This window comes from Doryrhamphus excisus, chromosome 15 (genome assembly GCF_030265055.1).
Source record: "Doryrhamphus excisus isolate RoL2022-K1 chromosome 15, RoL_Dexc_1.0, whole genome shotgun sequence".
Lineage (NCBI taxonomy): Eukaryota > Metazoa > Chordata > Actinopteri > Syngnathiformes > Syngnathidae > Doryrhamphus > Doryrhamphus excisus.
In genome coordinates this window covers 13,036,521-13,062,504 of record NC_080480.1, presented here as the reverse complement: position 1 = coordinate 13,062,504, position 25,984 = coordinate 13,036,521, and the positions used below count along the sequence as shown (strand labels likewise).

Below are 25,984 nucleotides of genomic sequence, written 5' to 3'. Positions count from 1 at the left end.
CATATTGATCATTTTGCTTTACAAGCACCACCCCTTTTTCTGCCTCTGCGTAGCATCAATTACCAGGAAGTACATTTTCTAACTTTACTAATGATTTGGAGTGCATGAGAAAGTGTAAAAAAATTCGATCTCTCTTTGATCTTGATCACATGATCATTTATCGATAAGTACTGTATATTGCACACCACAGGACCGACTCAGAAGTTGCCTACAGCCGCAGCTGCGCTAGTCAGACACGGCGGTGGTTATTTGCTATGGTAGCTCACGCACCACAAAATGAATCCGGCGTCACACCAGTGCTACACACACCACAGTTATTATCGGTTCACAAAAATAACAACACGAGGCGCGTTTTAAGTTGAAATGGTTTAATTTTCGTTAAAAACAACTTGGAGGATGCATATTGAAATATTTCAAAACCTGCTACATGATATGACTGTGGATAATTTTACATAACCACAGACGTCAAACTCATCATTTTTGTCCTGCTAAAATCCTTCTTTGTAAACGCATTTTTTTGCGTTATCCTCCCATTCAATGTGGAAGTGGTACATTTTTTTTTTACATAAAAAAAAAGTTTAGAATAAACAAACCGGAGGTTAATTGCATTATGCATAATTGCATTATGAATGCAATACCATTGTTTTCTGGAATTATTTGTTGTAACAAACTATTTGGTAACCAAAATGCTGTCTTAAAATACATTGTACAATACCGGTGATCCATTGTTGGTTGGTAAAAAGAATGAAATGCTAATACAGTAATCAATAACGAGGCAAGTATACATACATTTAAATAACTACAGTTAACAAGCAGCACTTTCTTTTACGGTCTTTCAAACACACACACACACACACACACACACACATAGGCGTAAGGCACATACGTTACTTTTGAGATGTGTGGACATTAGATTCTGTGCACTGTATTAAAAAAATGAAAACTATTAGTATTTGACCTATAACCTCCTGTGCAGAGGCTTCATCCTGACACACAACAGGAGTTTTACTTTATAAGAATAAATCCTACATGGGAATCCCTGACCGGGATGTCTCAGCTACCAAAGCCGCTCTATGCGGTGTGAGGCATTTAATGTATGGAAGTTATTGGAGTGGATAAATACCCTTACATGTCGCGACATTTTATCCCTACGGCGTTAAATAAAAATGAATCATGAGTAACAGTACTTCCTAGGGAGTGAGTCGTCACCTCAACAGTGCTCCTTGAAGGCGTTAAACTCCTGTCGAGTGGTGCAGTAAACGCTTAGTCTTCCATCCACGATCCACATCATAAATGCATGCGGCCCTCCATTATGGCGACGTAGAGCTCCTCGTCTACCGCTACGTAGCGTGCGGCTTTGCCGTTTAAGAAGTAGATGTGGTCGCTGGTGAGGCGAGGGTCGTAACCCTCCCTCAGCAATCTGGTTTTCTGGATTTTAAAGGTACCTGCATGTGTGGTGAATATAATATATGTGAGAATTTGTGATTCAGCAATATGAAATCATCAGTGAAGAGTTCTTACCCGTGGTGTCGACGCTCGGCGAGAGTCGCAGGAACACCGGCCGAGCGTACGGCGGGAGAGACGCCTGAATCCTCTCCAGGAACTTGCCGCAGTCGAAACTGCCGTCAGAGTCTGCGATGGCGGCCATGCCTGCCTTCCCTTCCACACCTGGGAAGTTTGTACAATTTTTTTTAGAGTTTCATGGATGTTGTAGTGGAAAAAGTTATCCTCCCATTCAGTGTGGAAGTGGTACACTGTTGCCTTAGTTTTTACAATGGTTTTTAAAGTTTCATGGATGTTGTCGTGGAAAAAGTTATCCTCCCATTCAGTGTTGAAGTGGTACATTTTTGCCTTAGTTTTTACAACAGTTTTTAAAGTTTCATGGATGTTGTCGTGGGAAAAAAAAAGTTATCCTCCCATTCAGTGTGGAAGTGGTACTTCTTTTTTTAAGAGTTTCATGGATGTTGTCGTGGTAAAAACGTTATCCTCCCATTCAGTGTAGAAGTGGTATATCTTTTTTTAAGCATTTCATGGATGTTGTAGTGGGGAAATAAGTTATCCTCCCATTCAGTGTGGAAGTGGTACATTTTTGCCTTAGTTTTTACAATAGTTTTTAGAGTTTCATGGATGTTGTAGTGGAAGAAAATGGATCCTCCCATTCAGTGTGGAAGTGGTACATTTTAAAAAAAGAGTTTTGTGGATGTTGTAGTGGGAAAAAAACTTATCCTCCCATTCAGTGTGGAAGTGGTACATTTTTGCCTTAGTTTTTAGAGTTTCATGGATGTTGTAGTGAAAAAAAAACGGATCCTCCCATTCAGTGTGGAAGTGGTACATTTTTAAAAAGAGTTTCATGGATGTTGTAGTGGGAAAAAAGTTATCCTCCGATTCAGTGTGGAAGTCAATCAAGTAACAAATGTCATATATAATAATAAGTACCCATACTGCTAAAAGCAGCTTACCAGGCACTGCAACGCCGTACACAGCCACATCTGTCTGGCCCAGAAGGTTGCTGAGTATGCCCTCCACTTCTGTGGTGGACACATTCTCTCCTCGCCAGCGGAAGGTGTCGCCTCCACGGTCACGGAAGTACATGTAACCCAGGTCATCCATCACTAAAACATCACCTAGGAGACAAAGAAGGAGGGAATTCATCATTATATTTCCATTGACTATTTAACCTAAACATGTCTGCTAACCTGACAAGTATGCCGAATCGTTCTTCTTGAAGACATTATGGGCTATTTTCTTCCTCGTAGCTTCGTGATTAACGTAGCCGTCAAAGCGCCTCAAGGGGTCCTTCTGGTTGATGCGACCCACCAGGAGCCCTGGTTCTCCTGGAGGACAAGAACGTGTCTGGTTTCATGTCATTTTTAACATTAGCGAAAAAGTGGGTGATTAGTCACCGGGTTGACAGGGCACACAGAGGCCACGTCTGTCCCGGACCAGCTCCAGAGTGTCCTCATTCACTCTGACCAGGCGGATGGGGTAAACGTTGGGCAGGATGCGACTGTTAAACCCACATGCTCCCACCTGAACATGTAGAATTAGATTACATTAGTTTAGTACAGTATTTGTAAAGAAAACAAATGTGATTGCAGACCCTGCCGTCTATGTTGGCGATGCTACAGTTACACTCAGTAGCTCCGTAGAACTCCCCGATCTGCTTCACCCCAAAGCGATCGGTGAAGGCCTCCCACACGCTGGGCCGTAGACCGTTTCCCACAGCCAAGCGAACCTTGTGGCCCTTTTCCGACGGTCGCACGGGCTGAGACAGGAGGTAGCGGCATATTTCTCCAATGTATTGCACTATCTGTGAGGAAATAGGAGCTCTGAAACACCGCCATAATTTGAATTGAAAAAAAGTGTGGAAGTGGTACATTTTTTTATTTAGAGTTTCATGGATGTTGTAGTGAGAAAAAAAAAGGTTATCCTCCCATTCACTGTGGAAGTGGTACACGTTTTGTAGAGTTTCATGAATGTTGTAGTGGGAAAAAAAGTTACCCTCCCATTCAGTGTGGGAGTGGTAAATTTTTGCCTTAGTTTGTACAATTTATTTTAAAGTTTCATGGATGTTGTAGTGGAAAAAAAGTTATCCTCCCATTCAGTGTGAAAGTGGTACATCTTTTTTAAAAGAGTTTCATGGATGTTGTAGTGGGAAAAAAGTTACCCTCCCATTCAGTGTGGAAGTGGTACATTTTTGCCTTAGTTTTTACAATAGTTTTTAGAGTTTCATGGATGTTGTAGTGGAAAAAAATCATGTCATCATGTCAATCATGTATGAGTTATGTAAAAGTTAATGTATTGCACTACCTGTGAGGAAATAGGAGTTCTGAAACACCGCCATAATTTCAATTTAAAACACAAACAAACAGCTAAATCACTCACAGTGCAGTTGTACTTGATGCAGTCATCCCAGAAGCGACTTGCTGAGAATTTCTTCTTCACTACGACGGTGAGGCCATGCATCAGACACTGGCCCACACCCATGATATTACCTTGCACAGAGGGAAGTTAATACATTAGTTGCTCTGACTTGTCATGGGTGGGGAAAAAAGTGCTCACAAAGACTTTAAAAACCTGCTGAGTGGTACAGGGGAAGACAGTCGTAGATGATGTCATTCGGACGCATGCTGAAAGCATAGTAGCCAAAAGCGGCGATCCGGTAGTACCTGTGGTGGAAACACAAAGCAGACATTCTTAGTATATGATCAGATGTGTGCCTTTTATTTATTTTATTTAACGGAGAACTTTGAGTGAGGGGTACCATACCGACTGTGGACAACAATTGCAGCTTTGGGCAGCCCTGTGGTGCCAGACGTGTAGATGTAAAACAAATGATCTGCAGAGAAGACAACAGTGAATCCAGTTACACACTACAATAATTATAAATAAAATATCAGTAGCAATAATATAATAATGCAAGATTCATAATAATGCAAAATATTCATTCATTTTCTACCGCTTATCTTCACTAGGATCGTGGGGGTGCTGGAGCCTACCCCAGCTGTTTTCGAGCGAGAGGCGGGGTACACCCTGGACTGTTCGCCAGCCAATCACAGGGCACATATAGACAAACAACCATTCACACTCACATTCATACCTATGGACAATTTGGAGTCGCCAATTAACCTAGCATGTTTTTGGAATGTGGGAGGAAACCGGAGTACCCGGAGAAAAAAAAAACACGCATGCATGGGGAGAGCATGCAAACTCCACACAGAGATAGCCGAGGGTGGAATTGAACTCGGGTCTCCTAGCTGTGAGGCCTGCGTGCTAACCACTCGGTCGCTGTGCAGCACAGCATGTATCATCTCTCTCACTTTTCAGTCACTCTCTTTTGAAGTTCCAGTTGTCATGACGTCATGGATGAACATGTTAGCACCCTCTGACCCGCCCCCTAGCTAGATGAGCCCGCCTCATTTATCCGCCCATCATATTTTGGACAATAAACTATTGTGGAACCTGGAGACTTATTGACGTCTAAATGATGTCATAGCACAAGAATGCATGTTAAAAGGGTGACTTGCATGGGGGAGGTACGACCAATTTGAGACCAATTTGGAGTCTTACTTGGGTCTCCTAGCTGTGAGGCCTGCGTGCTAACCACTCCACACCGTGCAGCCCTAATATATTATAAATATATTAAAAATATTTATTTTGGTGGGAAAAATATAATGATTAGTATGAACATTTTACTTTACACTTTTTCTCATTACACTACATCTTTTTGTTCTATTTTTCCCACTTTTGCTGGCTTTTTGGTAACCAAACAGCATGTTTTGTCAGGTAGGTGTGGTGCAGCAAGGCGACAGAGGATTGTGTCCAAACTGTACTTTCATGGCTCTGTTGGCTAGGAGTTGGGTTGCATTGTTTTTTGTTTGTTTTTTTACAGCATTCAGAAGTGCATTGCATGACGTTAAGGAAGTGGAGCTCACTCCTTTGTGTCTGCTGGGCGGATTCTACACCTTTGTTGATGGCTTGTATTTAATTACCGAATAACAGGAATCTCTTCTATGTATGCTGTGTGTTATGAAACGGAACAAGTGGTCGGATGTATGGAAACTTTGTCGTTTTAGCATGGATAGAACTGCTCAGTGATTTACACTTCAGAGTCTAATATGAAAGAATAGAAAATGTATTATATTTAAGAAAGTAACTCAGTTGCATGGAGGTCGAGTGGTTAGCATGCAGGCCTCACAGCTAGGAGACCAGAGTTCAATTCCAACCTCGGCCATCTCTGTGTGGAGTTTGCGAGGGTTTTCTCCGGGGACTCCAGTTTCCTTCCACATTCCAAAAACATGCTAGGTTAATTAGCCACTCCAAATTGTCCATAGGTATGAATGTGAGTGTGAATGGTTGTTTGTCTATATGTGCCCTGTGATTGGCTGGCGACCAGTCCAGGGTGTCCAGTCCTGCCTCTCGCCTGAAGACATCTGGGATTGGCTCCAGCACCCCCCGCGACACTCGTGAGCATAAGCAGTAGAAAATGAATGAATGAATAAATATTACTAGAGCCCTCCAGACATGAAATAACACCCCTATAGTCACCTTTACACTTTGCAATGTAACTTAATGGACACCTACTGACCCCTAGTGACCTGTGTGGAATACTACATAGCACAACGTGTCTTTCAATGCTCTTCTGAATACCTTATTGTCGTATTTAAGTGAATGTAGCCATTTTTTATGCTTGAAAATGGTTAATTGGCGACTCCAAATTGTCCATAGGTATGAATGTGAGTGTGAATGGGTGTTTGTCTATATGTGCCCTGTGACTGGCTGGCCACCAGTCTCGCCCGAAGACAGCTGGGATAGGCTCCAGCACCCCCGCGACCCTCGTGAGGATAAGCGGTAGAAAATGAATGAATGAATGAATAACTCTGCTCACCGTTCATGCTTTTCCGTGGGATGCAAGGTGAAGGGGCGTGCCCCGGTGTAGATGCTAAAATGGGGTCCAGCGGTGTCGCAGCCAAATAGGCCATCTGATGAGCACTGAGGTCTCCGGTACAAAACCGCACCATGGACTGGTTGAGGGAGGCATTGACCTCCAACATGGCTGACATATGGAAGAAATAAGACGTCATGGCTATTTCTTAAGTTAAAATACAAGCACAGATTTCTTACCATCAGCAAGCTCAGCTCCAAACACAATAGCCCGAGACATCGACACCCCGATGCAGTGCAGAAGGGAGTCGCTGCGGAGGTTGAAGTTGATAAGAGCGGCTTCCACCCCAACCTTGGCGAAGCCCAGCCAGAGCGCTACCTGCAGGGGCTGGCTCTCCATAAAAAGGGCCACCACGTCCCCCGAGATCCAGCCCTGACTTCTCGCCCAATTGGCCACCGAGTTGGACAGCTGATCCAACTGGGCGAAAGTCCACGTTTCCCCGGTGGCCTCGTAGATTAGTGCAATCTTGTTTGGGTTACGTTTTACCGTCTGGGCGAAGATGGAGAGGACGTTGCTTCCGTTGCGCATGTAGCGCCACAACGCCAGCTTCACTCTTAGCAGCACGTACAGACCCCTGGGAAGGGACAGCAGGGACAAACACAATTTGTGTAAATGTGGACACCTGATATGTCCAATATATGGTTTTTAACATTGTTAGAGGCGGTCGAGTGGTTAGGGCGTAGACCTCACAGCTAGGAGACCAGGGTTCAATTCCACCCTCGGCCATCTGTGTGAAGTTTGCATGTTCTCCTTGTGCATGCGTGGGTTTTCTCCAGGTACTCCGGTTTCCTCCCACATTCCAAAAACATGCTAGGTTAATTACTCCAAATTGTCCATAGGTATGAATGTGAGTGTGAATGGTTGTTTGTCTCCATGTGTCTACATGTGCCCTGTGATTGGCTGGCGACCAGTCCAGGGTTTACCTCTCGCCTGAAAGACAGCTGGGATAGGTTCCAGCACCCCCCGCGACCCTTGTGAGGATAAGCGGTAGAAAATTAATGAATGAATGAATAGAGCCCTCTAGACATGATCTAACACCCCTATAGTCACCTTTTCACCTGTATTACCCAATATGTCAGACATAATAAGAGTGAATAAGCCTTTTAAGACATAAATAAGACTCATGCTCATATGTGTTGCTATAAATATATTCCCTGAGAGCAGAGTGGAGGACAGACAGGAAGTGAGACGCAAAATTCTGTGATATGGCAAGGGACGAGTGAATATGGACTTACTTTAGTACAGTACTCCTGAGCTGGTCTTAAGTCATTGATTAGCCTGATTCGGCCCGCAAGCTGCGAGTTGGACATACCTATTCTACAGGGTCTTTTTGGAAACTTTTTTTTTTTTTACCATCCGTGTTTGACTTACTTGGCGTCCCTCTTGGCAGTGCGTGCCGCGATGTAGAAATACTTCCAGCTTCTCGTGCCCAAATACATGCCCAGTCCGGCTGCAACACTCCAGGACCAGGACACCCCACAGAGACGCAGCAGCCCCATGGAGCCCAGGGAGGCGGATACACTTGCCACATTGTGCATTCTATAAATAGTTAGATGCAAAGACATTAATGTCCTCTCTCTTTTTATGGTCGAAAAAGAAAGACACAGTTGAATATAGATATATATTTTGACATGAGGTTAACTCATATCCTAGTTAAAACATATACACCAAGCATGTTAGGTTGACCACACACAGCATGAACCCAACTTACCTCAAATAAACAGACCGATCGAATAGCGTCACCTTTCACCCAGTAACCCTAACTAGAGGTCACGTCACAACTTGATAAGTTTAACGGAAGTTACTATCGATGTTATCCTTATCGATTATGTGGATGCGATGGCGTCCTTTCTTCTTTTTTGAAACTAGTTGTGACACTTTGATATGCCGCTGCCGGTAGGTTAGCGTGGTTGCTGTAAAAAAAAGAAGAAAAAAAGGCACTCCAATGTCGTTCGACGTATGACGGTAGTCGGGTAGTCTTCAGGCGTTTACATGTGTGTGTCCATTGTTTTTGTATCTATCAACTTTAAGACATATAAATCTTATTGAGAAGTTTAGGGTGGTCCTGCCTTTTTTCAGCACTCCATGTTGAAGAGACGTCGCCGACTAAGCACCGCCCAAATTGTCACGTGAGCGCCACTAGGAGTTCGGCTATTGATGAAACGACCTGCTCGTCAAGCAGAGCGCTATTTCTATTGGATGATATTGACACCGCCCCTTTACCGTCACACCGGATTTGCTGGCGGTTGCTGTGACAATGGTACCAGTGGCACAGATTACTAAATACAATGTTGCATAAGTATCTTGTGCATCCTCCGTTATGTCGGCGTCTCTGTGGAAGATGACTAAGACGTTCAGAGCATTTATTATCATTATTAAACAAATACTATCCACTCGTGATGATGAATTTGCTTTAGTTTATGGATTTGGGCTCGTCACTCAAGTTCACATGGGTGCTGTTGCAAATCAATTGTCAGACAACTCGATTAAAATATTTTAATTTTGAGAAACATTTAAACAAAAATAAGTGATTACAACAATCTAAGAGTCACAGTGGGACACAAACGTGTTCAAAGCCAGTGGTGTTGCAATATTCAACATATTACTTCACTCACTAAATCAAATGATAACGCATCTGGGACCAATGAGTCGTCTCAGTTTCTTTACTGAGTCATACTACAGAATCGACTCTTTTTCTAGTGAGTCTCAAGTCAGTTAACCAATTCAATCATTACGAGTCTGCACTCAATCCGTCGACTTGAATCGGTGAATTCAGTCGGATCATGGAGAGTCCGCAGTCTTTATGAAGAATCATCGACTTTGTTGGGGCATCCACTGTCTGTGGAAAACACCTAGTACAGTACAAAGCTCTCAATCACAGATACTGGCGATCGGTTAGATGACACACAGGAAACTGTTATGACTTGTTGCACCATGATGCGGAACCACTCTGATACAATGCGGATGTAAGGCCTTTGTGGTTGTGTAAAGGAGCAAAATATTCTTGATAAATATTGTATATGATTGTTATTCAAACAAATACTTTAGTATCCTGAATAATTAATGTATTGTCACTAACAAATATACATTTTATACAGTGGAAAACGCCAGGAAAACAATAAACAACATATACATACAAAATAAATCACATCAGAGACACTAACAAGAGCTTATCTGGCCTAATTAGATACAGTACCTGGGTGACACAAGCTGACAGGCTTGATACAATTATTAATCATTTGGATAATTTGGTTTAAATCCACTTATGAAACAAATGGGAGTAATATGCATAAAGCCCATTATGCACTTGGGGTTGTGTCCTTTGAACATATTGATTCAATAATTTCTCAGTTCAGACAACAGAATACCGAATTACTGTGACACGATTAACATTTCCATGTCAGTAGCTTCCAAAACAGTCACAGTGAAAAATACTGCAGTTGATATCATTTTGCAGATCGGTGCATCAACTGCAAATCAATGATGGCCAGCGGTTGTTGAGTATGACGGAAGAAGGCGAGTATTGCGCTCCTCAGAGGCGTGACTGTACCGTTTCCTGGCTGCTCTTGTATGCCTTGGGATGACAGGAAGATAGAGACGAGACTATCAGTCACCACAGACAACTTTATTGCTCATTCATTATCAGTAGAGGCCCTGCTGCTCTGTCAGCAGGATAAAAAAAATATGCTTGCAGTGATGTATTGCTCTGGATCATGCTTTGTCACTATATGACAGACAACACATGTTTTTTCACCACAGTATTTCATTTAATTTCTATTTCAACTTTTAAAAAACTGTTATATTTAAATTGGGACTGATTTTTAATAGGTGTAAATGTGGCTGCACGGTGGATTGAGTGGTTTGCACGCAGGCCTCACAGCAAGGAGACCTGAGTTTAATTCCACCCTCTGCCATCTCTGTGTGGAGTTTGCATGTTCTCCCCGTGCATGCGTGGGTTCCAAAAACATGCTAGGTTAATTGGCGACTCCAAATTGTCCATAGGTATGAATGTGAGTGTAAATGGTTGTCTATACTATGTGCCCTGTGATTGGCTGGCTGGTGACCAGTCCAGGGTGTACCCCGCCTCTCGCCTGAAGACAGCTGGGATAGGCTCCAGCGCACCCGCGACCCTCATGAGGATAAGCGGTAGAAAATGAATGAATGGTCAGAGCACTTGTTCAGGACATTGAGCCTGCCTGGTAATTGCGCTATCATGCTAGGTGTTAGCATTGCTAGCATGCTAATGTTAGCATACTAGCATTCGTTGTGATTTTCATGTGGAGACACATATATAAACACCACTATCATGCTAGATGTTAGCATTGCTAGCATGCTAATGTTAGCATACTAATATTCGTTGTGATGTTCATGGGTAGACACATATATAAACACCACTACCATGCTAGGGGGTTAGCATGTTAACATTAGCATAGTAACAGTTTTAGCCATTTTCTTCGGTAAACACTATTATGCTAGGTAATACTAACATACTCATTAACATGTTCAATAGCCCTGCTATAAACTCCAATTTGACTAGCACATACATTGTGCTATCATGCTAGGTGTTAGCATTGCTAGCATGCTACTGTTATCATACTAGCTTTGTGATTTTCATGGGTAGACACATATATAAACACCACTATCATGCTCGGGAGTTAGCATATTAGCATTGTGAGCATGTTAACATTAGCATAGTAACAGTTTTAGCCATTATTACACTAGGTAATACTACCATACTCATTAACATGTTGAATAGCCCTGCTATAAACTCCAATTTGATTAACACATACATTGTGGTATCATGTTAGGTTAACATTGCTAGCATGCTACTATTAGCATAGTAGCATTCTTTGCAATTTTAATGGGTAGACATATATAAACACCACTATCGGGGGTTAGTATGTTAAAATTGCGAGCATGCTAACATTAGCATAGTAACAGTTTTAGCCATTTTCATCGGTAGACACTATTATGCTAGGAAAATAGCCCAGCTATAACCAATTTGACTAAAACATAATGAAAGTCAATACACTTTCATAAGGCAGGGTTATCTGAAATACATATACACGTACATATATTGTGTATACAAATGTATGTACGTGCCTACCTGTTGTTTGCTGGAATGTGAGCTTAATTCTCTGTAGTTTTTCTTCTTCTGAGGTGCACAGAATCTGCACAGGAATTTTCCATACTCGTCCCTGACCTAAAATCCAAAATGCTTTGAAAGGTTTGCTCAGGTTTTTTTTTTTTTTTTTTTTGAGTGACGTTTTGTGGCTGACCTGTTTGGAGAAAAGGCAGTGCACAATGAAAAGCATGAGCCCCTGGAGGCTGGAGAAGATGGTGAACAGGTAAGACATCACTATTGTTCTCTCCCCAAATTGGAAAAAGCCAAAGATCCACGTGATGCCCAGCACACACAGCTGGGCTATTGCAGTACCGGTGAATACCCTGCAGGGGGCAGCAAAGGAACATAAAAGGGCGGGGGTACGTCAGTGAAATGTGTTTCACATTGCTGTGTGGGACTCATTTTTCACACAAGCCGACTCAACTTTATCCTGGCCAAGGTGTCCAAATCTGGGTTTAAATCTGTGAACTTTTGCGCCAGCTTCCAAATGGTAATAATGAAAAAGACCAAGTTTATCTGGAAAACAAACAAAAAAAAAGCATCAATAGTGGAGACATTATCCATATTTATTTTTTGGTACTTACAGCAATGATGACACACGCCGGGATCCAAAAAGTCCAAATGAATTCCAGATTTAACCAGCAACTGCAACACGTACAGTATTTGCAAGTACTGTAGTGACTTGAAAATACACAATCACCAGCAAGTACTTACTATTTCTCTGTGCCGTATCCATTGGGGTTGACAAAAACCGAGACACCCACAATTGCAGCCGGGATGCCGTAGCCGCCTGCCATCAAGTAGACGGTCTGAAGGTTGGTGTGGAACACCAGGATGACCATCCTGAAGAGCTGCACGCCTTCCATGCACATCCAGCAGAAGGATGCCAGGAAGAAGAAATGAAGAAGGCCGGCCACCACTGAACAGACGATCTAATGGAAACCAGAATAGCATTTTTACAGAACCTATTTGCAACTATGTGTCCACACTTGGGTCAAGTGGTTAGCACGCAGACCTCACAGCTAAAAGACCAGGGTTCAATTCCACCCTCGGCCATCTCTGTGTGGAGTTTGCATGCGTGGGTTTTCTCCGGGTACTCCGGTTTCCTCCCACATTCCAAAAACATGCTAGGTTAATTGGCGACTCCAAATTGTCCATAGGTATGAATGTGAGTGTGAATGGTTGTTTGTCTATATGTGCCCTGTGGTGACTATAGGGGTGTTATTTAATGTGGAGAGGGCTCTAATAATGTTAATGTGGTATTTCTTCTGGTATATTAGGTAATATGAGCGTAAAGGTGACTATAGGGGTGTTATTTAATGTGGAGAGGGCTCTAATAATGTTCATTCATTCATTTTCTACCGCTTTTTCCTCACGAGCGTCGCATGGATGCTGGAGCCTATCCCAGCTGTCTTCAGGCGAGAGGCGGGGTACACCCTGGACTGGTCGCCAGCCAATCACAGGGCACATATAGACAAACAACCATTCACACTCACATTCATACCTATGGACAATTTGGAGTCGCTAATTAACCTAGCATGTTATTGGAATGTGGGAGGAAACCGGAGTACCCGGAGAAAACCCACGCATGCACGGGGAGAACATGCAAACTCCACACAGAGATGGCCGAGGGTGGAATTGAACTGAAGTGTGAGGCACATTTTATGTCTTTTTGGCCTAGATTAAGCATTTTCAAGCATAAAAATGACCTAAAATTAACTAAAATAAAAATAACAAGAAAACGCATTGAAAGACAGTGACATGTAAACAACAAAAAGTCTCCCAATATTAAATAAGTGTGAGTCTGTTTATGTGTTATTTCTTCTGCTATATTGGGTAATATGAGCATAAAGGTGACTATAGGGGTGTTATTTCATGTGGAGAGGGCTCTAATAATGTTAATGTGGTATTTCCTCTGTTATATTGGGTAATATAAGCATAAAGGTGACTATAGGGGTGTTATTTCATGTGAAGAGAGCTGTAATCATGGCTCTAATAATGTTAATGTGGTATTTCTTCTGCTATATTGGGTAATATGCTATATTGGGTAATATGAGCATAAAGGTGACTATAGGGGTGTTATTTCATGTGGAGAGGGCTCTAATGTCTAATGTTAAATACCCTATTTAGACGGTCATAAACGGGGTTTCTGTGCTCTAAATACCAAAACTTTCCATTTATAAAATAAAATCCTACTTGGCAAAACATCATTCTATCATATTCAGAGCTGCGCTGAACGCTGGGTCAACAGTCTGGCCTTTTAGCCCAACGGTCAGCTGTTTTCTATGCCGCTTCTCCTTGTCTCTTATTCTGAAGGTCCTGTGTTCAAACCCCAGCACGGGCAGTGTGAAACATACGAGTTACATTGGTGCCGTGACCTGAATGGGAGTGAGGTTTGAGTGTATGTTTGTAAAATCTCACTCCCTAGGCGCTGAACGCTGGGTCGACAGTCCGGTCAGCGCTCTCATCTCCCATTCCAAAAGGTGCTGTGTTCGAGCCCCGGTGCGGGCAGTGTGAAACAGGCAGGTTGGACTCACCTGGTTCTCTGTACAGGAGATGCCTCCAAGGAAGAGGAGTATGGCGATGAAAAGGCAGATGCACAGGTGCAAATGGATGGTGTTCCTGGAGCTTTGGATGGTGCGGATGAGCGAGAACGTCAGGATGCACACTAGCAGGCAAACGAGTGACAGGGACAAGCCCAACCTGGTCAACAGCTGCAACTCAAACCTATACTGTTGAGAAGAGACAGTCGCATGAAGAGACTCAAGCTATTGGGTGTCACTACGTCATGTTTTTACCTCTACGTCGTAGAGGGCCATTAGCACAGCAAAGGAGCTCAAGTGGTTGCAGGAACACACGGTGAATTCAGGGTTGGACTCCACCTGGGTGCAGCCGCTAGAAGACCAGGAGCCCCCATCTTGGGAGCCATTCCAGAACACACAGACGTGGTTGCTACCATTCACCTGGGAACGGCAACCATATGGATGTCATTAATATGAGACTATTTTGACTTAATGATTTTGACTTCACAAAATTTAAGAAAAAATTATCCATCCATTTTCTATGCCGCTTATCCTCTTTATCCCAGCTGTCTTTGGGCGACAGGCAGGGTACACCCTGGACTTGCCGCAAGCCAATGGAACACGCAACATGCATGTTTTTGGAATGTGGGAGGAAGCCACAGTACCCAAAAATCAATAATAATAATAATAATAATAAAATAATAATAATAATAATAATAATAATAATAATATATTATTATCATTATTACTAAATAATAATAATGTCAATAATATTAATATATTATTATCATTCATTCATAATAATGAATAGTAATATTATTATTGATATGTTTAATAATATATTATTATTATCATTATTATTAAATAATAATAATGATAACCATATTAATATATTATTGATAATAATATGAATATATTATTATTATTATTATTAATGATTTTGAGTGTTTATATTATTAGATTATTATCACTAAATAATAACAATGATAAATAATATATAATAATAATGACAATGATAAATAATATATTATTATTATTATCAATAATAATTATTATATTATATTATTATTATTATTGATTTTGAGTTTCTATTATATTATTATTATCTATATCATTTTTACTAAATAATAAATAAATAATATATTTAATATTATAATATATATATAATATAATAAATAATAATGACAATAACATTTATACATTATTATTAAAATAATATTATAAAATATTGATATAATAACTGCAATACAATATTATAATATTGATATAATATAATAATAATAATGCCTCAACCATTTTATCTTCCTTTATTGCAAAGCCGATAATTACCTGTTTGATGTGGTGAAAAGTCAGCGTGACCGGCTCTTCCAGGTGACTCGTGTTGGTGTTGGTGACGGAGACGGTCACTACTTTGGAGTTGATGATGAACCTCTGTTTTGCCTGCACATTCATGCTGCTGTAGAAGCCTTCAGTGAAGTCCTCCAGGTTTGCGTAGCTGAGCAGGAACACGGTTGAACAGCCTGTAAAAACACCACAATTAAGGTGATGCGCCCAACAGTACCATCGTCATAATTAAGCAATGGCCGTGTCCCCCCCACCCACCTTGGACCTGCGAGGAATCTCCAGCCACTGTTTCCAAGTGGATATCTAACTCGACTGGCTTGGTTGATAATTTCACAACCTCCTTGGGTGACACGGATCCTTTGTAGGAAAGAAGCTCCAATTCTGAAGATAGACCACATAAAAAAATGTCTCATCACACATATTAACACACTGTAATACAGTAAACCTCGGATATATCGGACTCGGATATATCGGAAATTCGCTCACAACGGACAGATAAAAAAGAACCGATTTTTCTGTAATGCATTTCCAATAAAAATTCATTGCATATATCGGATTTTTTATAACGGATTTCGCCTATTTCGGACAAAATCTCCAGTCCCGTTCCAATGCATTTCCATTAAATTTCCCTCGCATATATCGGATGGCCGCATCGTTATGCTAATCTTGTTGATGTCACTGGCTATTGTCTTTCTCCTGGCTCCAGATTTAGGACAAATATAAAAGTGAGTGACGTCAATAATACTAGCACAGCAGTGAATGAGATCTTAACCTCACTATTGGAAATAACGTAGGCCTGACGGGCGTAACAGGGCCTAGCTTAATTAACAATTTGTTATGCTCAGAGTCCAATAAAGTTAAATTCTCATTACCTTACGTCTCTTTTCATTGCCCAGTCCAGGTACATTGGAAACATAGTCAAGGAAGTGCCTTTTTATAACGGATAAAATCCGATTTACGCATATACCGGATATAAATCCGATATATGCGTAAAACGGACATTTTCCGGTATACGCATATAACGGATTTCGCTTATATCGGACAAAACCAGTGGGAACAATTGAATCCGATATATCCGAGGTTTACTGTATTACTGGACTTACCTGTTTTGTTAGTGGATCTTTTTTCCCTGGGGGAGTTTATGAAAGATCCTATCATTTTCAGAACTCTCTCCACAAAGTCCAGAAAGATGGACACTTTCCTGTTATTTGTCAGGACTCCAGTTGATAAGATCTGATCAATTATATCCAAGAGTGCCTGCAGCCATAACGGAAAGACAAATTCAGGGTTGCATCATTGACTGGATCCGACAGGTATTCATTCGCTATGTTTATGATTAATCGCTGTTTTTAAAAAACGAATTAATCATGATTCATCACAATTTCCGGCTATGTCTGAAATATGTACTGTATTTTATGACAGGACGGGACTTGCCGTAAATTCCAGCGTATTAAACCACACTCACTTCATTTAGAGGTAAAACTGTTTTGACAGGAGCCAATCATGAGCTATGAAAAAACCCACAACGACCTTGTCAACCCGTTGGAAATTGGAGGTCATTACTCAATATAACAGTCTGACTAACCATATGTGTCATCTCACAAAGAACACTAAACAGAGCGCTACAGTTTCCATCACACTTTAGCTGTGTTATTATGAACAATGAGGCATGGCCTGCCATGTTGCGTATGTGTTAATTATGCTAAAAAAGGTAACGTAACGTAATTAATTTCCTTACTTGGAGCTGTTTTTAATATTTAATCTACATTCTTCAGCTAAATATTAGTCTCATGTCAGTATAATGCATTATAATTCTACACAGTACATAGCTTTTTATTTCAAAAACTGTATTCTTCAGCAGGGCGGCACGGCGGTCAAGTGGTTAGCGCGCAGACCTCACAGCTAGGAGACCAGGGTTCAATTCCACCCTCGGCCATCTCTGTGTGGAGTTTGCATGTTCTCCCCGTGCATGCGTGGGTTTTCTCCGGGTACTCCGGTTTCCTCCCACATTCCAAAAACATGCTAGGTTAATTGGCAACTCCAAATTGTCCATAGGTATGAATGTGAGTGTGAATGGTTGTTTGTCTATATGTGCCCTGTGATTGGCTGGCCACCAGTCCAGGGTGTACCCCCGCCTCTCGCCCAAAGACAGCTGGGATAGGCGGTAGAAAATGAATGAATGAATGAATATTCTTCAGCAAAGTTTTGGCGGGAAATACCGAGAGTAGCATCTCCGCATCCAAGCCTTTTGGATCCCCACAGTTTCCTTCCAGCTGTATTATGAGATCACGTGCAATGGGAAGATTCTAGAGGGGAATCGGTTAAAGGTAAACACAAGGTGATCGTTTCAAATCTTCTCTGTGTTCTTTGTGTGGATTTACCACTTTCAGATCCTCCGTGTCCTTGAACGCATCGCAGTTTAATGCTGAGGAAAGAGGATTTTTAATTACAGATTACAATCATTGCTGCATAAAATGTGTTCTGATGGTGTTTTACCCGTGCAAGGTGCAGTGTTGTTGTCATAATTGGTGAACCCTACATGGCATTCACAGTAATGGCCACTGGCTCCGATGTGGCAGGTTCCATTTCCGCAGTCATATGACAAACATATGTCTACAAAAAAACAAAAAGGGCACAAATGAGGTCACAAAGACACAATAAAAATCAAAACAAGAGCATTCATTGATACCAGTCTTCAACTTTGCTGTAAATGCTGTGTATTTTTCATAGCTGGGCTTTTGCTGTGGCCCCTAGTGTCGCCAATGAGGTGCCTAGTGGCGTGTAGTGGCTCAAACTACCTCCCAATTACCTCATGGTGGGCCGTAACGTCGGCAAAAAATTAGTTTGGCGGCAAGAAAATTTCATTCATTCATTCATTTTCTACCGCTTATCCTCACGAGGGTCGTGGGGGGTGCTGGAGCCTATCCCAGCCGTCTTCAAGCAAGAGGCGGGGTACACCCCGGACTGGTGGCCAGCCAATCACAGGGCACATATAGACAAACAACCATTCACACTCACATTCATACCTATGGACAATTTGGAGTCGCCAATTAACCTAGCATGTTTTTGGAATGTGGGAGGAAACCCGAGTACCTGGACAAAACCCATGCATGAACGGGGACAACAAGCAAACTCCACACAGGGTGGAATTGAACTCGGGTCTCCGAGCTGTGAGGTCTATGCGCCACTCGACCGTCGTGCAGCCCCAATAAAATTTCAGAATGTTTAAAATCTTGGTCGCGCAGATTGCTTGATCAAGTGTGCACCAAGTGGAACCAAATGTCGCAAACAATCCGCCTATTGGAATCCACTGGAATGTAATGGCGCGAGCCATGTTTGCACCTATGATGCTAGGAGTCTACTGGGCCGGTGCCACTTGGTGCCAGTTCACGCCAAAGATTATGTGTTTGGTGCGTAGTGGCCATTCGAGTGGATTTCAATAGGTGGATTGTTTGCAACATTTGGTTCCACTCGGTGGACACTTGATCAGGAAATCGGCGTGATGAGGATTTTAAACATTTTGACATTTATTGCCGAAAACTTTTTGCCGCCGTTACGGGCCACCACGAGGCAGTTAGGAGGTAGTTTGGGCGCCGTCCCACTGGACTCCTAGCATAAATAATACTGCCTTTAATTTGCATTGTATATATAGGCTACTGTCAGGAGATCAAGACCTGGGTTCCAATCTTTGCTTGGGCATCTCTGTGTGGAATTAGCATGCTAGGTTAATTGGCGACTCCAAATTGTCCATAGGTATGAATGTGAGGTATGAATCTGACAGATCTTAATTTTGATCAAATGTAGAATTATTATATTGTTTGTACATTGTTGTTCATATTCGATGTCATCTATTTATTCTCCACATTATTATTATTATTATTATATGGGAGCCAGGCAACAGCATTTTGTTGGCAATTTCACTGCTGTTTTATTGTGCAATGACAATAAAGGAAGTCTATCCATCCATCCATCATCTATCAATATCCATAATCTATCTATCCATCATCTTCATCAATCTATTTTGCACATTATCATTCACAGCAAAGATTCCATAACTATCTCTTTAGAAGTTAAATATTGTCATGTAAGCTACACCAGGATGTTGCCAACAGTTTCAATGTATTTATAGTGTGAGATAATTTATGCTCTACTTTGCAGATAAATGTGTTACGTTATCTTGTATATAATTTTTGCAAGGTGCAATATTCTTTAGTTCTCACCTTCAGATGGCTTTTCTTCTGAGAAACCGGTGGGGAACTCTAACAAGGCGCAGTAATAGCTGCCTTGCGTGTTGATGCATATCTTTTCATGGCCGCAATGAAATGCTTGCAGACACTCATTCACATCTACATAGCAAATACATAAATGACATTCATAATTCTGTACTGATCCACATTCCTCACAAGACGTGGTATACATGTCATATAGATATCACATAACCATTAGACAAATGCTCAATGACACATGAGAAATTAGTTGCTCACATCCAAGTCTTTTTGTTTGATGTCGGCCATATTTTTCAAGCAATTTTGCTCAAACTTTAGTCTAGGGGTCTCAAACTCAATTTACCTGGGGGCCACCGGAACTAGGTTCTGGGTGAAGCTGGGCCGCATCAGGTTTTAAGAAAAACCCCAATACGCATTTATTAAAAACTGGAAAAAAAATCAATAAAAAAAACTATCTTCAATGCTTTTGCTTGTGCTATACCCTACACTTTTTCAGTACTTTGGTTCCGGTTTTCCACACCAAAACATTCCACTGTTCTCAAATATCTTAATTTTTATTTTTCTATACAAAAAATAAGATTAAAAAAAATAAATAAACAAATTAATATTAATAAAGACAATAAATCAATCAATCAGTATTAAATAAGTAAAATAATAATAAAACAGCAAATAAGAAAAACGTAAGAAACCACATACAGTTGGTAGAGAAATTATTTTTTTTCAGATTGAAATGTACAGTATTAACAGTTATTTACCTTTAACATGAACATTAATGAAACTTAATAATTTTACCCAATTAGCAAGTTAGCATCGTACTCAGTTCCATCTGGGAGCAGCGTCGTAACTTTAACAACATGTTTGATGAGATGCTTTATCTTGATGTGTATTTTCCCTTTTATTCCAAATCATTTCCTGCATTTATTTGTACCCTCATAAGCCTTTAGCTTCATTGCTAATCCAAAGCAAATGAAGCTAAAATCATGTTACTTGTGTCCGGTATGCACACAGCTTTAAGCTGTCATTTCAACATTAAACTTTGGTATCAAGGTGGGGGCCTCAAACTAGCGGCTGCGAGTTTGAGACCCCTGCTTTAGTCCTCTAAAGGTGTGTACCAATATCGGACATCCTTAATTACTACATATTCATATAATAGTGATGCATCTTACCGTGACAAGAATTATTTTTCCAGACAAATCCTTCATTGCACACACAATCATAGCGTGGTACGGTATTAATGCATGTGGCCCAAGGTCCACATACGTTGCTTTCCGCACATTCATTTATATCTGGAAATGAAATATACCAATGCAACAGATGAAACCAGCTGTAAAGCTCTTAAATCGTATTCTTATAATTGATGTATGATACCTTCACAGTATTCCTCATTTCTTTGGAAACCATCGAGACAATCGCATCTGAAGCTGCCAATGGTGTTCACACAAACAGAGTAAATGGAACATAGAATATTGTAGTCCAAGTCTTCCTCGCACTCGTCGAAATCTGTGAGTCAGAAATGAGAACAATAAGAATACAAGACACATTAATTGGGGATTTGATTTGACTGTTTATGTCAGTGGTTCTCAACTTAGAGTAAACACAATTTATGCTATTTCAGATGAGCTATGAACATGTGGTTTATATTGTTTTTTGCATTTATACAAATACAGTACCACTTTGGTTAGCATCTGCCCCGGTTAGCATGTTTTTTGGTTAATGTATAACATTTACACATTTTGCCTGTGTACTTTTTACGGTTAGCATACAATGTCATGTAATGTAGTTTTACCAATGCATCCTTAGCTTGCTAACAAAATGACAACTGGGTTTCAAACCACGTATATGACGTCATCAGAGGTTGACTTTCAAAAATGTTAATACAAAACAGCAAACTAACACAAATCTATATCTTTATATATGTGTCGCACACAATCACACACACAGTCAAAGGTGCACTAGAGTGCCATGTGATATTTATGAGCAGAAAAGCGTCGATGGATTCAGGACAGGAAGCGTTTCCATGGTAACACAAGACAAACGTAGATATCAAAGACCCGCTTTCCTTTACCTGAGGGGGGGGAAGGGTAGGGACAGTAAAGATGATTCTAAGATGAAAGTGGGCGGACATCTTTGGAAGGAGCCATGAGAAGTTGAAATTCTCTGAAAATGTATCTTTCTACTTCAATCAAAAATAAATAAGCAAAATAAATCCAAGACGATGAATGTGAAATTGACATATGCTAGCTGTGTTTCGTTTTGACAATGAAAGACTTGTTAAGACTTGTTAGCATCCTATTAGCGAGGAAACAAAATGGCAACCGAACCCGGATGTTATGTCGCCCGTATATGATGTCATCAGCCGTTGACTCAAAAATTCCAAATAAATCTAAATTATGAATTATGAATGAATTATGAATTTTCGGTTACAGTATTGAAGTGAGAAACCCTATTGAAGGAAGAAAAAAAACCCAACTCATGTCAAAACAGGAAGTTGGTGATGGTTGCTCTTATTACCACATAATGTCTTTGATGACAGTATTGTCTTTAGTTAAAGTAAAAGTAACCTTTCATGATTATTTATATTCTTATTTATATATCAAAGTTAATGCTTAATGACGCGTTAACGGAAGTTCCCTTTAACGGCGGCAAAGTATTTAGATAGGTAAAGTTAGCTTCAAAGCCCAGTGAGACCAAAGTTATTTGTACGTATCTCCTGTTGCTGTGTTTTGCTAGCGTTAGCGATTTAGCATCAAACTACCACAATGATGCACATTAGCACTCAAAGTCATCAAATCTTACCTCTATGCATTCCCACATAGTATCAGCATTCGGGAGCAAGTATGAGGTGAAAGAAAAAAAAAAGGGGGGGGGGGGGATACATCCAAATACATCCATACAGCCCTCTTTGCATTGGTGAAGGGTGAGTCGGTGCGTTCAATGACAGTCGAAAAAGTAGGACAAATCGCACATTCAAAAACTGAAAATAGTTAGTATTGTAACAAAATCATATTTACAGTAATATAATGGTTAATTTCTATGTATTTGAATGTGTTTTAAAAGAGAAATGAAATCACATTAGGTTTACAATTTGGATGAAATGTTTTATGACTATTGCCCTGTGTTTTGGGTATTTTCATTTGTACATTTCATGAAGGAAAGGTGCATTGAGGCAATTATTTAATAATAATGCTTTCTGAATGCTACTAAATAGGCTTTTTTACATAAACATTTTGAATTTAAAACCAGTATCATAAATACACAAATCTTATTTTGAGCTGACACAAAGAAACAAAAACATGTTAGTGTGAGCGGTCTCACTTGCTCACATTTTGTATTTGCTGAACTTTTATGGGCGAGTTTAAGAGCTACTATGCTAATAATAAAGAAAAATAGTAATACAAAAATATGCTTGCTGACTGTATTGTTTTAAATAATGGCCCAAAGTTCACAAATTGATATCCCTTTACATGAAATTGCATAAAAACTTATTTCCATCTGCGATTAAATGCGATTAATTGTGAGTTAACTATGGACAAAAAAATGTGATTAATCATGATCAAATATTTTAATCGATTGACAGCCCCAATTTATATGCATTTTGAATGCATGTATGTATTTGAATGCTGCATGTAACAGGTGTTTTGTGTTGAAGTTTTTGTCATTTGTTGAATGGAACGAATTAATGGAACGAATTAATGACGCTAACCAAGGTTATACTATATAATGGAAATGCTTTTATTTGCAACAGTACCACCTGCTGGATGCCACAAACCACTTGCATCAAACCTTGTAAATATTTTTTGTTGTTTGGTGAGTTTAATAAAATTCCTACCAACGCATCGGCCATTGTTTAAAGTATATCCCGCTGGACAGCGTGATTCTGACAGCACCAAGACGGACACCTGGCATAGAGCTGAAAGGAAGAAGACATGACATTGGAGTCAAGATGACAACAGTTCATCACCTTCCCTCCCACATGACATCTCTTAAAGCGGCACCCAGTTTCACCTCAATCACTTTGACTAAAAGCGTGTCAGCCCAGATGTCAAATGATACATGAATTAGTTTGAAAAGAAACTTTGTCAAAGAGTCAAAAGCCCTCGTTTCTTTTCACCCTCATTTCCTCAGATTGTTCCCAAACGCCATGTGCGCCATCATTCACTTCCTATGAAGTGAGGAAACCTTAGCTGGCATTGGTGGGAGTAAAATATAACTAACATCCTCTCGGATCGCTGTGAACACAGTCAGTCCTCTGTGGTTGTCTCAGACACCCAAAATGGGTATAAAGTATCAGGAGACAGGAAGAAAGAGGCTGGTTGCGACACTTTTTCCTTCCACACACCCTTCACATTCCACCAAGTATTTTTATTACAGTACATTGGAATAGTACATTGGTCAGTATCCACCCTTGTTGTTATGTATTTTACCAATGAAAGGATTAAATTAACATTTTTACCTTCCCTTAAGACAAAATACGCTTCAATAAATAATAACTCATGGCAAAACACAAAGCTGGTAGTGGTTGATCTCGCTGCCACATTGTGTCTTTGGGAGCAGTCATGTCAAGTCAGTATTTTTTTTATCCCCTTCTTTCATCTTTTTTATTGATATACATGTCAAATTGTTATCTGCATATCAAAACTATAATGGTAAAAACGTGTTTTGTAGTAAGCTTTTCTGAAACTGGATTTACGGTGGACGAGTGGTTAGCAGGTTGGCCACACAGTCAGGCGATCGGGAGGATATGGGTTTGAATCTTTGGTTGGGCATGTCTGTGCGGAGTTTGCATGCGCGCCGTGTGCGTGCATGCGTGGTTTTACTCCAAGTACTCCGGTTTCCTCCAAAAAACATGCAAGTCAGGTTAACTGGCATAGGTGTGAGTGTGTTTTTGTCTATTAGTGCCCGAAAATACAGGGACAATACTACTCATGCACATACTGTAGTACAGTCAGTGTACAGCTTGTATAGAAAGTTGTCCGTTGTCTGAATTTATTTTATTTTATTTTCTTGTATAGAAAGTTGTCCATTGTCTGATTTTTTATTTTATTTTATTTTATTTTATTTTATTTTATTTTATTTTATTTTATTTTATTTTATTTTATTTTATTTTTTCATTCATTCATTCTCTACCGCTTTTCCTCACGAGGGTCGCGGGGGGTGCTGGAGCCTATCCCAGCCGTTCTCGGACGAGAGGCGGGGTACACCCTGGACTGGTCGCCAGCCAATCACAGGGCACATACAGACAAACAACCACTCACACTCACACCCATGGACAACCTGGAGTCGCCAATCAACCTAGCATGTTTTTGGAATGTGGGGGGAAACCGGAGTACCCGGAAAAAACTCCACACAGAGATGGCCGAGGGTGGAATTGAACCCTGGTCTCCTAGCTGTGAGGTCTGCGCGCTAACCACTCGACCGCCGTGCCGCCCCTTATTTTTCATTTTATTATATTTTTTATTTTATTATATTTTTTATTTTATTATATTTTTTATTTTAGTTTATTTTAGTTTATTTTAGTTTATTTTAGTTTATTTTAGTTTATTTTAGTTTATTTTAGTTTATTTTAGTTTATTTTAGTTTATTTTAGTTTATTTTGCACATCAATTTGTTGTGGAGCTACTTGCTATTTACCGAGTTCTCTCTCCTCATGTTATTCCGCATCATTATCTGCTAAAAAGTATCAATCATAACCCATAGAAAGATGTCTAAATAGTCTAAAACTCCCCAAATAGATGTCGCTCTATTTAGGCAAATGTCATCTTAAAAGGCTTTCAAGTTTGAAAAGTTCTAAAAACAGATGATTTTTCCATTGAAGTTCTGTACAGGAGCAGAGTTTCCACTCACCCAGAAGAAGTGTCCTCCTCCCAGCCATGGTGACCAGAAACAACTATTCTCTTCTTTTCACTTTCTTCCCTTTTTGCTTCTCTTCTACACTGACAGCCCCTCGATTAATGCGACCCTGATTGGCGGGACGTGCACAGAGGGGAGGAGGTCTCACTCGCTTTTGACTTGCTTGCTTGTGTGTGTGATGCTTTTGCACAAAAGTCAGCCTCTAACTTCCTTATACGGTACCTTTAAAAAGTATTACCCCCTTTGATCATTCAGCCTTTTATTGCTTTTATTAATGAAATCCTGGTCATCATGGGGAACATGAAGGGGTGAATATTTTGTACAGGCTTTGTATGTCATCATTCTGTTTTTGGAGGATACGTTAGACTGTGTGATCCTGTCATTGTTTCACAGCGTCCAGATGGATGCCAAGCAGGGACATTACATTACATTATAACTATGATGATGACATATATATGGATGCTGCCGCTTA

The 25,984-nt window shown here is 40.5% G+C and overlaps 2 protein-coding genes across 3 annotated transcripts; both read right to left on the bottom strand.

The window, feature by feature from the left end:
- Positions 1-351: 351 nt before the first annotated feature.
- On the bottom strand, positions 352-8,577 carry slc27a1a (solute carrier family 27 member 1a). The gene is made up of 13 exons (XM_058050273.1): positions 8,157-8,577; positions 7,817-7,984; positions 6,625-7,019; positions 6,389-6,556; positions 4,270-4,339; positions 4,078-4,169; positions 3,886-3,995; positions 3,101-3,310; positions 2,904-3,030; positions 2,697-2,834; positions 2,460-2,624; positions 1,522-1,668; positions 352-1,445 (listed from the first exon to the last, which is right to left on the bottom strand). Exons 2-13 carry the CDS (start codon positions 7,981-7,983, stop codon positions 1,288-1,290), a joined length of 1,947 nt encoding a protein of 648 aa, XP_057906256.1. The 5' UTR covers position 7,984; positions 8,157-8,577; the 3' UTR covers positions 352-1,287.
- A 350-nt stretch (positions 8,578-8,927) lies between these two features.
- Positions 8,928-25,723, bottom strand: LOC131103754 (adhesion G protein-coupled receptor E1-like). Of its 2 annotated transcripts, XM_058050269.1 has the most exons (19): positions 25,507-25,723; positions 23,492-23,572; positions 21,031-21,162; positions 20,829-20,948; positions 19,657-19,782; positions 17,933-18,049; positions 17,818-17,861; positions 17,656-17,742; positions 16,540-16,693; positions 15,695-15,817; positions 15,422-15,612; positions 14,369-14,533; positions 14,108-14,302; positions 12,285-12,502; positions 12,155-12,215; positions 11,995-12,086; positions 11,725-11,893; positions 11,553-11,648; positions 8,928-10,019 (listed from the first exon to the last, which is right to left on the bottom strand). In XM_058050269.1, exons 1-19 carry the CDS (start codon positions 25,532-25,534, stop codon positions 9,978-9,980), a joined length of 2,241 nt encoding a protein of 746 aa, XP_057906252.1. In that variant the 5' UTR covers positions 25,535-25,723; the 3' UTR covers positions 8,928-9,977. The 2 variants fall into 2 exon arrangements, with proteins under 2 accessions (XP_057906252.1, XP_057906253.1); XM_058050270.1 differs by lacking the exons at positions 23,492-23,572; positions 25,507-25,723 and adding an exon at positions 22,459-23,483.
- Between the last annotated feature and the right edge of the window lie 261 nt (positions 25,724-25,984).

Bases quoted from the DNA above. Each gene is read 5' to 3' on its own strand.
- slc27a1a (XM_058050273.1), bottom strand. From the start codon at position 7,983: ATGCACAATGTGGCAAGTGTATCCGCCTCCCTGGGCTCCATGGGGCTG. The intron at 4,170-4,269 runs GTATGGTACCCC...TTTCCACCACAG, and splicing joins GCAATTGTTGTCCACAGTCG to GTACTACCGGATCGCCGCTT. The intron at 2,835-2,903 runs GTGACTAATCAC...CTTGTCCTCCAG, and splicing joins CTGTGTGCCCTGTCAACCCG to GAGAACCAGGGCTCCTGGTG.
- LOC131103754 (XM_058050269.1), bottom strand. From the start codon at position 25,534: ATGGCTGGGAGGAGGACACTTCTTCTGG. The intron at 21,163-23,491 runs GTAGGAATTTTA...TCTGACTCACAG, and splicing joins AAACAATGGCCGATGCGTTG to ATTTCGACGAGTGCGAGGAA. The intron at 12,216-12,284 runs GTAAGTACTTGC...TACGTGTTGCAG, and splicing joins GGATACGGCACAGAGAAATA to TTGCTGGTTAAATCTGGAAT.